The sequence below is a fragment of the Fulmarus glacialis genome, unplaced genomic scaffold, assembly GCF_000690835.1.
Source record: "Fulmarus glacialis isolate BGI_N327 unplaced genomic scaffold, ASM69083v1 scaffold36548, whole genome shotgun sequence".
Classification (NCBI taxonomy): domain Eukaryota; kingdom Metazoa; phylum Chordata; class Aves; order Procellariiformes; family Procellariidae; genus Fulmarus; species Fulmarus glacialis.
In genome coordinates this window covers 5094-16429 of record NW_009226943.1, presented here as the reverse complement: position 1 = coordinate 16429, position 11336 = coordinate 5094, and the positions used below count along the sequence as shown (strand labels likewise).

The 11336-nt window shown below is 46.1% G+C and overlaps 1 protein-coding gene across 1 annotated transcript; it reads right to left on the bottom strand.

The window, feature by feature from the left end:
- Positions 1 to 4669: 4669 nt before the first annotated feature.
- Positions 4670 to 10429, bottom strand: SRSF4 (serine/arginine-rich splicing factor 4; the record flags this gene model as incomplete). The annotated part of the gene is made up of 6 exons (XM_009582976.1): positions 4670 to 5483; positions 5538 to 6164; positions 6344 to 6427; positions 7315 to 7529; positions 9296 to 9408; positions 10287 to 10429. Coding segments are annotated over 6 exons (1339 nt in total), but the record flags the coding sequence as incomplete, so codon positions are not given.
- Positions 10430 to 11336: the final 907 nt, after the last annotated feature.

Below are 11336 nucleotides of genomic sequence, written 5' to 3'. Positions count from 1 at the left end.
CTACACCGGGTCGTAAAGCATCGTTCCTGCAAAGGGTCGCAGGGGGAGTGATGATGCCCATCACCCGAGAGCAGACAGACCCGAGTCAATATTTTCATCCTACAGGTAGGGAAACTGAGGCACGCTCTGTGCAGGCAGCGTGCTGCGGCTTCACATCGTCCCTGCCCCTCCGAGGCACCCGGGATTATGCAGCAAAAGGAGAAGGTGCCATGGAAATGTCTTTGTTCCTATTTTTTCCTACTTTCCAGACACGCGTCAAATAGTTTCCCTTTTCTCTTGGACAAAACATTGAGCAAGGGTGGAACTGGGAAAGAAAAAAAGAGCAAGAGACTCCCGACGTGCTCTCTTCCAGCGCTGTCCTGACGGATGACACCTCCTGAAGCCGCCAAACTCAGACAAGAATTTAGCATAACACACCCCAAATGCCCGGGAAAGCAGCTCCTCTCACCTGGATTACAGCGGGCCGTTTTCTCTCGTGGAGGCCAGCTCTGCGTGAACCGCAGCATCCCCCGAGCTGGGGGTGGTGAGAAAAAAGGCTTTTGGTTTTTGGTGCTGCTGTTTTGCCTTTTTAAAACGCTGATCGCTGGGGTTTTGGAGGATGATGAGCGGAGCTGCCACCCCCGGGGCTCAAGACCTCACGGTGCTCGAGGGCTTTGCAGCCCGAAGCAGCTCTCTTGGGGCAGGGAAGGGGCAAACGTGCCGGTGGGGCGGTGACGGAGGGTGCAACGCTGCGCTCTCGGGGTGAGACCTGGAGCATCCCGGGCACTGGAGCACCTCAGCCGCCAGCAGCCTGCGGGGACGTTTTGGGGGGGGTGGTCCTCAGTCCTGGAAAAGAAGCAGAGATGCTGGGATCACAGCCAAGATGGGGATACAGGGACCAGGAGAGGTCTGAGGACCCCCAGGCCAGCCCACAGAGCCCTCCAGCACCCACAGGCAGAGAGGCTGAAGGCAACGACCGTCATCATCTCAACCTCCAACTGGGGATACTGGTCCGTGATGGGGACCACAGCTGTTTCCTTGGAGGAGCCCATGCCCACGCAGCCCCCGGCCAGACCAGGGCACAAGGAGGCTGCAGGGAACTCACGGGGGCTCGGCCGTGGCTGGAGTCACCCCCCCCACAGACGCAGGAGGGGGAGGAAATAATGCCTTTTATTTTTTTTAACACAAGCTTCTGTACCTTCTGTAAACAGCGGCCGCAACCCCTTTTATGTGCTAAATCCTGCTTTAAAAGCTGCCTTCACTGCCCGCCTTTACGGCAGAGGAAGAAAGCCCCGGCAGGGATGTGCAGAGGGAGCGGGGTGGGCGCGTTGGAACTTGCTTTGCTCGGCAGCTCAGCGCATTTTGGGACAACTGTCACCTCCCCACCACATCCACCCCACGGCAGCATCACCAGGTCCCCCCAGAGCAGGACGCATGGGGGGACAGCCCCAAACAAGCCACTTGCTGGTCCTGCTGCCAGCACCGGGACCTCCCTGCAGGAAGCCACCGGGGTATTTGACACCCAAGGACGGTTCATAGCCCAGAGCTGGTGCAAGGGTCTAATTTTTCACCTTCCTGATGGTTGCAGCTGATGAAATCTCCTCCTCAGGAAGTCGCTCTCCCCCCGTTGCTCCTACCACATCCTTTCTCAGCGGGTGCCCAGCACGGGCTGTAGCTGCATCACGTGCGCGTGGTGGCACAGCTGGGTTCCTGGCTTTGTTTGTAACTTCACGCGAGCAGCCAGAGATGTGGCAACCTCAAGCCATCCAAAAAAAAAAGGACTCAGGAGGCTGAGAAAGCAGCTTGCCCTGGGGATGGGGATAATGCTGCTGCTGGGGTTGCTCCCTCACTGCAACCCCACTTAGATCCGGGTGCATTTAGGGGTAAACCAAAGCACGGGAGGGTGCAGAGCCAAATCGTAGCAAGTGCTTAAGCACAAGCTTCATGTCAAGCATGAGAAGAGTCCCAGCCCTTCACTGGGGTTAGTCGTATTCAACGCAAATCCAGCCGGATCACAGCCTCGGAGCAAGGTTTGTTGAGGTAGCAGGAGCCTGGAGTGCAGGTAGATGCCCCTGGGCTTTGCAGAAGACCCTGTCTCTGACAGGTGACCAAATCCTTACTGAAATCAAGAACGACTCTTCCAAATAGGTGCTCTAGGTGTATCTTAAATATGTAAGTGATTTTGTTAAGAGCTGCCCCCACAGGGATAAGCCAAAGGCTCCTCCTGATACAGAAGCAGAGACTTGGGCAAAAGGGCACAGATCTTGGGCTGCCCAGCTATCAAACGCCTCTTCAATCAAAAACTACTTTTTCTACCCCTTGATAATTTGTTTGCAACAATCAATCACCTGCTTTAAGAATGGCAGGAACAAAAGCAGAGAACTCACAATTAATTGTATCAAACCCCCGCGCTAACGCCCCGTTGCGCACACAGAAACCTCCCTGCAGGGCGGGTGCCGGCCCCGGACCTTCAGCATCGCCCGAGGTGCTCACGCACGCGACCTCGAAGGATTTTTGTCTTTCCCGTTGCAGGGAACGTCCCTTACTGCACACAATGAAAATTTACACCTCGGCCAAAAGCTTTCCACGCAGCTCCACCTCCAAAGGCCTGTCTTCAGGTATTTAGGGAAGAAATGTTTCTCCCAGAGGGCTCACTAAACCCACGCTCACTTCATTAGGAGCAGCCTTGGCAGCCAGACAGCAAAAGCCAGACTTACTTTTTAAAGTCTTAGCCTAGACTTGATCATTTGCAGATTTTCTTAAAGGTATTTTTCAGCTAATTATCCCCTCTTAGCAAACATCTTGCCTACCCTGGTTTGCTTCTGTACTAAGATTAAGCAGCAAAAGGGATTAGAAATGTTATCATGAGAGCCAAAGATGTTAAAGCACCAAATGTACATAGCTGAAAAAGGCTTTTCCTTCTAAAGAAATTAAATATCACTTCCACAGAGCTTTCTCATGCTGCTGTAGTAATATGACATTTGATAAAGTCTGAGCCACTCACCAAGCCCTGACCCCTCTTAAACTCTATGGAAACATTTTGTGTTGAAAGCAACCCTTATGATCTATCGCCCTTTCATCTTTTTAATATGGCAGTACAAGTATCAAATGATCAAATTATACGGAATTACTTGCACCTATGAAGTTAACATCTAGCTGTGAGAACTGCTGGTGTAAGTATTGTTAGCAGTTTGAAATTTGCTAAAGAAAAGTTTTTGATAAAGCCATAACTAACCTTTTTTTTTTTTTCCCCAGACCAAGTAAGAACTCACAAAACGTGTTTTGCCTTCTATTTTTCCGAACATTGCTGGCAGGCAGAGTGAGGTGCTGGGGACGTCAGTTCTTCATTCAAAGCCACCCGTGCCACAGAAGAGCTTGTGGCAAGTTCAGTTTGAGCAGTTTGCTAATGGCCCACGTCTAAAATTGGGATATTATTCAGGAACATCTACAAAACTCCTGCTAGAAGCTGCCTGCCTTCCTCCCCCCGACCACGGGGATGCTGGGGACTCACCAGTAGAGCAACCCCCCCGCCCCCAGTGTTTCCAAACCCAGAGCTCCTCGGAAGCACATCCTGCACTTTCTTGTTCTTTTCCAAAGGTTCCCCCCAAGCACAGGTGTTTTATTAGGAGGAAAAAATGCTGAGAAGAGGCAAGCTGAGGCTCCAGCCTCAACTCCAAATTGCTCTGGGTGTAACTAGAGAAGCCGGACAGGGAAAGCGAGCGCTAGGGAATTTCAGTTAGATGGCAGAGCCCTCCTGGGCACTGCGAGTTCAGAGCAGAGGGGGTTTCCGTACAGCAGCTCCCTTCCAGGAAAGGGCCATATGCAAACTGAACCTTCCATTCAGGTTTGGAAATCCCCAAGCTACAATTCCCTCTGCATTTCAGGGGCATTAAGACAGACACTGGCTGCTTTGCCCAGAGCAAAGGCTGGTTCACGTTATCGAAGTCTGTAACGTCCTCATCCCGCCCGGGTCCGACTAACACCTTCCTATTTAGAAAGTCACGGTTCATGATTGAAATCCCAAACTCACAATCAGAGATCATGAAATCAAAGAAGAACCAGAAGTAAGCAGCTGGGACGCCTTCGCGTTCTCCTGCTGAGTGTGCTAGACTAGAAAAACACCTGTGAAAGCATCGTGCTTCTTTCCCCTTCATTTCCCAAAGGCACCGTAAGAAAGGCCAACGCTGTGAAAGAAGAAACAGTTGAAGTGACGATCTACAGAATAAAGCAGAAAAGCACGCTTTCCGCGCCAGCCACACTTACCTCCAGCATCAGCTGTACAACGCGTCAAATGTTGTGGGGCAAACAATGATTTCAATTGACTTGAGTCTAGCGAGTTAAGTGGGTGAAAAATTTTCTTCCCTGTATTATGGGAGTTGAAGCGCACTACGTTTCATTTATTCAGACAGTGGAAAACAGGCTTGTCACCTTCATTATCGCTTCTGGTTCATTTTCCTATATTCTTCTCCTTATTGCAATGTTAAAGCTCCAAACAACACAATAAGTGATTCCAGAGAGATGAGTTATTTTAACTGGATTGTGTTCAAGTGTCGTGACTACATTTAATATTAAGTGCCTTTCTAAACCAAGAACCCATTCTCTGTGTGTAACTCTTCTGCAAATTCAAGCTTACATCAATCGATATAAAACAGTGACAATCACAACACAACTTCATGAAACCACCACCAAATGTCATCAAGCAAAAATAGTCTTTATTCAAATTTCATGGAAACAGGAATCACTGTACTTTGCAAGACAGGGAAAAATAAAATAAAAAAATTTAATATAAAACAAGGATATTGTCACAATACCAGAATATGGAACTATACTTCTTTTCCCTATGGATTACTGCAAGTACCTATTTTTTTTTGCCTTTTGACTGTGCTATTCACAACTTTGTAAGTCCAAAAAATATGAAACAAAAGTAGTATGAAACTTAAGACTTAGCACTTCCACTAAATGGCATACATCAAAGGGCATCAATTCAAGGGCAAAGACTGTTGAAGCTGTCATACCTACCTATCGGTCATCACTGCAATCTCATAAACCCACCAAGGTGCAGTGCTCATTCTCTGCAAGGCTCTTCCTAGAAAACAGGGCACTTTCGGTGCTCTGGGAAGAGTTATATTTAAAGAGAACCTCTCTATAGGATAGAAAATGAGCTGAACAGCCTTGCACCAGAGAGCATTGCAGGGAGGGAGCACTGCCGTTAACAATGAGAGACATACCATCGGGGTTGTTAAAAATATACAGCATCGACGAGTTTTCTACTTCAATCACTTGCGCTACAACTACTAAACATGTACAAAAGACTTTTCCAACCGTTCCAAGTGTGGTTGCAGCAAGGTTAGGATCTAGAGCGAGACCTTGACCGTGATCGGGAGTGTGACCTAGAGGCAGACCTAGATCTAGACTTGGACCGGGACCTAGGCTTTGAAACAGATTTAGACCTGGAACGAGAATCTGATTTGACATTTGGTTTTGACTTGGAAATCGACTTAGACCTGGAACGAGAATCGGATTTGACATTTGGTTTTGACTTGGAAATCGACCTAGACCTGGAGCGAGACACCCGACGTGCGGCTGCATCCTCACCCTCACCTTTTGCCTCCTTTTTGTCAGAATCTGATTTTAGATGCTCCTTTTCTTTGGAGGCTGACCTGGACCGCTCGTGGCTGTCCTTCCTTTTCTTCTTGCTACTTGGTTTGCTGTCTCGCTTGCTGCGCCTCTTGCTTTTCTCACTCTTGCTGCGGCTCCTGCTTCTACTTCTGCTGTCATCCCTGCTTCTCTTCCTACTTTTCCTTTTATCCTTACTGTGGCTCCTGCTCCTACTCTCATCCCTGCTCTTGCTCCTGCTTCTGGCCTTGCTAATGCTCTTCTCCCTGTCTTTGCTTCTACTCTTCTCCTCGCTCCGACTCCTCATGCTCTCCCTCGTCTCTCCCCTGTCCTTACTCCCACTCCTGCTCCTACTCTTTTCCTTGCTGCGGCTCCTGCTCTTTGCTTTCTCATCACTGTTATGGAGGGTGCCCTCAGATTTATCTTTACTTTTGTTTCGGGATTTCTCTGCACTCCTGCTGCGGCTCCTACTTTTATCCTCTTTACTTGGAGTCCTGCTTTTCTCTTTTTGGCCTCTGCTACGGCTCTTGCTTCGACTACGGCTCTTGCTTCTGGAACGGGACACAGACCTGAAAGCGCAAAGGCAACAGACAGCTCCACTTTAGTGCGGCTTGGATTTGACTAGCACTTAAATACTGTGCATAATACGGTAGGGAAGAGAAAAACAAACAGTGTTCCTACTGCAAATTTAGGATGATACTTCTCATTTAAGTGCGTAGCCCCCATTTCTTCCAACACAGAGACATACCTGGATCTTGATCTACTCTTGGAGCGACTACTACTGGCACTGCGGCTCCTGCTCTTATGAGAATGTCTGCTTCGAGAGCGAGACCTGGAACAAAATCAATCAGCTTAACGTTAGCACATGCCCACGGAGAGCTTGTGATCCCCTCGTCCCCTGTGGGTAAAACCCCACAGTATTAAAGCACCTTTCAAGCAGCCGAATGGTGAGAGCGTTACACAACAAAGTTACAGAGCACCCTTCTCCCCACTGCTCATCCCCTGCTGCCATATCTGGCCGCGAGCAGGGTTGCTAATCTGGAAGAAAATATGCAACCTTATTTAAGATAAGGAAGCGAGAATCACTTTCCCAATCAAGTCAGAGTTTGCATACAGTGGGACACTAGGATAAAGCTTTGACGTCAGGCTTTGACGTCATAAGCAAGCTGTTCTATGAACAGTAGAAGTTTGCCTGAGTTTTCTTGCAACAAGCTCTACCGCAGAATGGAAAGGGGAAAATACTTGGTGTTGCATGCTGAAGCAGTTCTCTCGATCATACAACGAAAGCAGCAAATCTCTAAGAAACGGGGAACGGGTGGGGGTTTCCAAGCTGAGAAAGAACTGTTAGTCCTGCTGCTTATAGCGGAACACAACGTTCAGAGCCGAAGTGTTAAAAGCACCTTCTGTTTCATTCTGTATGCACAGCTCCACCTGCCACGCAGCCTTCTCCCGCAGGACAGCAAGGGCTATGGACTTGATGTAGTTGGGGAAGAACAGTAGCACGCTGTCGGATGTTTAGCTGGCAGATACACACATTCACCAAGGAAGACACCTCTGAAAAAAGGCCTCGTTTCCCTTGGTTACTTGCAGGTAACTAATACATTCTCAAAAACTAGATTTATTGAGAACTCTGAACACTTCCAAGGCATTTTGGAACCTGCTGTATATTCATGTAATTGCAACTAGATTCAGCCTGAGCTACATTTTAAAGAGACATACCTCGAATGGCTTCGGCTTCTGGAGTAAGAGCGGCGCCGTCTCGATCCAGGTCTGTCTTCCACTAATCTAATCTTTCTGCCATTTACTTCTGTCCCGTCCAGCTTTTCAAGGGCTCTTTTCATGTCAGAATAGGATTTGAACTCAATCACACCTTCATTTTTCCTTCCTTTGTGTGCATCTGCATATGTCACTTCCCCTGCCTGACGCATATAATCCTAGAGGAAGAGGACAGAATAACCATTGCCTCGAATCCAGAGTCAGGCTTCCAGGCTGACCCTGTTCATTTCAACGATGCTCACTTAGCCTCTTCTATTCACACAGATGTCAGCAAGGGTTTTAACCAAACGCCATTTGCAGTGCTAACGCCAAGGTTTCTGAGCAAGCCAAGTAACACGCTATGATTTCACAGAGTTTGTGTGATTAGAACCAAGGTGGCGTTGATAGTTTTGAGCCAAACGATAATTTAAGCTCTTCCATCTCGAGTCAAATATCAAATATGCTCTGGACTATGATAAGTTTCAAATTACAAAAGCGATTAAAGAAATAAAATGCTTGCTCTCTAAATCATGTTTTCAAAAGTAACTTGGGAAAGGTGATAAACTTAAAGGTCGAGTATGAAGAGGCAAGAAGACTACAGGCAAGCAGACTTCCCTTTGTCCTCCACCGAGGGAGCATATCTCATTCTGCTGGAAGAAACCCCCACACAAGTAAAAGCTCAATTCATTTTCCCACTTCATGCTTCCTGGCTTCTCTGTTTCAATTACTAAACACCTCTGTTTATCAGGGAGGGCCATTCTGCCCTGCTTTGAGCAAGCCGTCAGACAGGGCCACCTTTCAGCCGCTGCGGACTTTGGCTGCAATGGAAACGGGGCACAGAACTCCAGTTCAATCTGTTTTCAAGCCAGCTACTCCCATCTTAAGTACACTGAAATGAAAGCTATTGAAAAAAAAGCAATGCATCCACTAGAGGATTAATCATGCCATGCTCTACTTACAATTTTTAATACCAGAAGCAAAGACAAGCTATTGATGGTGTGAAGCATTAACAACAAAAGACATTTGAAGAATCTCAGTACGTACCTGAACTAGTGTTACATATTCAATTACAGACCAGTTTCTACTACGTCAAAGTTTGTTTAGAACAAATTTTACACATCCTTAAAAGAGAACCATAAAAGAAAGCGTTCCTGTAAGAACAAGTGTTTTTAACCATTGCTGCTATGTTTGAGAAGGAAACACTATCTTTTTGCACCTACTATTGAATTCTGCTCCCTGTCCTGCCCCCCATCCATGATGCAGGTAATCACGAGTCAACACTTCACCTCCAGCGTACTCGGAGGTACTGCGGGCTGCAGTGTTACCCAGCACTGCCACTGCTGACAATCACCTTCCACTCCTTTGGACTTAAGAAAATATTAGCTTTTGACAGAGGTTTTGCATGATTGCTCGTTCTGGAAGCATCCTTTGCCTGAAACTCTCTTTAAAACAGCTTTACATAGTGTGGAAATTCTTAACAGAGGCTGTGGAAGAACGATGCTATAATTTCCAAATAGCTCTAGCACCTTACAAGTCGATGAGTAAAATCCAAAGTGACAAGGGCAAGCTCCTCCATCTCTAGTGAATCCTACCACTGGCATGATTAAAGTCTGTTTTGACAGGGCTTAAAGATAGCTAACGCGCATCTGTACGTGATGTTGTGTTAAGGAAAAAAGTTGCTCTCCCACTGTCTAGTGACACCAAGTCTGCAGATGCAACTCCCAATGTTGCATTAATGATTTCATATATGCAAGTACACTTTCATATTGACTTAATGCGTGTATTACTTCCAAAATCTACTTGTATGCATACGAGCACACAGACTCAGTAACAACTTGGAGTCAAGAATACAGGTGTACACCATTTTTCCTTGCTGAAATGGAAGCTAACTTTTTTACCCTTTGTGCTCTTTAATAGAGAGAGGGTAAAGAAAGGGGCCCCATACCTTAAGATCTTGCCAACTGCAGCGGCTTGACAAATTTTCCACAATCAATCTGTATTCTGTACGGGTAGGAGGACCGTACTTATCTCTTCCGCTTCTTCTATAACCATATCCACCTTTAGGAGGTGACAAGCAGACAGCAGTACTTCAACTAGGGAAATGGAGCACTCGCTCTACATCCCGGACGAAAACTGTTCTGCCCCGTATGATCGCAAATGCATTAAAAATTCACCCACCCGCTAGTCTAAATTCAATCCCCCTTGTATAAAATGGTACAAAGATCCAAAGCATTAAAAAAAAAAATCACTACAAGCACATAATTAAAACAATGCACATAATTATAATTACGCTACAATTAACATGCAATTAAAATTAAGCTGTTTTTAAAACAGTTTGAAAGAAGAAACCGAATTAAGCCAGTTTACTAATGTTACTTACATTGCTTAAAGGTTTTCTGAATATCTGATATGAATAAAGCTTTTCAGGCACCTATTTCAGATTAATCTCATCTCTCTCTAACCCTTGGGGTCCTCACCACCCAGGTCTAATGGGAAAAGGTTGCGGTCGTCACATGGCTTCCTTTTTTGGTCAGCCAAGGGCCACAAAGGTCAAAGAGCCACTCATGGAAAGGTAACCCAAGGTCAGCAAATGGAACGGGCAGTCATCTTAGCCTCAAAGGACTCTTTTAATTAAAACATTGAGGTCTTTGTTAAATCTATGTTAAACATCACATTGCAAATAAACCATTCAAATAGTTAAACGAAATGATAATAATAAAAATGGTACAAGAAATTGTGTTTATTCATTTATCAATTAAAATAGTTTAATACAGCAAACAAGTTAATAAATATTCAGATCAACAGTTACATTTACAGTTACAGAACACTATTCACAACTTCATATAATTTTCTTTTAAAATTACTTTTTAAAAAAAAAGAGAAAAAAATATTTTATTTAAAGTAAGTCACAGATACAAATGCATGTTAGTGCTTACTGCGTCCAGAACCGTAACTGCTGTCACGACGTGGGCCTCTGGCATGCTCAACGATCACTCTCTCCCCACAAAGATCTTTACCATTTAGCTCATAAACAGCATCATCTGCATCTCGCAGATCATCAAACTCAACAAAGCCGTACCTAGAGAGAGGGAGAGAAAAAGAATCACTTGGAAGGAACTGAACGCGAAGTATCTGCGCTCCAAACCAACTCAGATCCCACAGCAGGTTTCTGCAGAGCCCGAAGAGGTGCCTCTCCACATGCCGTCCTTCAGAAGAGCTTCGGCTGCAAACTCCCGAAGGCTGCCGAAGGGTTCAAGGTCATGAGTGCTGCCCCCACAAACCCACTAAATACGGTGCTGTGCTGCTTTATTCAATAAATTTGCCAAACAGCAGTGAGGCTGAAATGGCATTTGACAGATATTGCAGTATATATGTTCCACAGATTAGGATTTATCCTGATTTTTGAAGAGCCCTGGGTTCATTCCTGGTTCTATTAGGAAGCGACCTTAATTCCTACACTTCAAACGGAAATATATGTTCATCTCTGTAAACACAAGCAGTCTGTACACCCTGCATGAAGGTCCAACAAGAATTAACATACGAAGGCAGGTTAGGAAAAGGGATTTTGGTTTAGTCAGACTCATTTTACTCAACCGTGGACAGTACCGATGGTTTGGGTAAGAAAAGCGACATGCATCAGGACAGATCTCCCACCCGCTGAGATACTTGCAGCTTCCCATGTACTGCTGAGAAAGTGTTTTATGCCCACTATATTTCCAATATCCTAGCATTTAAGAGAGCATGGTGAGTCCAAACCTTGTTAAAGGACTTGAGAAAATGCAGCAACAGTAACCAGGGACAAATTCCCTGGGCAAACGAAGAGTCCACCCGCGGCCAGGAGGCCTTGTGAGCGCAGCCCAGGGTGCAGGTCCAGAGACAAGCAGACAAAGTTTTCTGTTTGAAAACATCTGCTGCACTAGCCTTGCTCAGGACTTGGAAGTCATGGGCAGATCAAATGCCAGAGGAAGGATACAAATCGAAAAAAT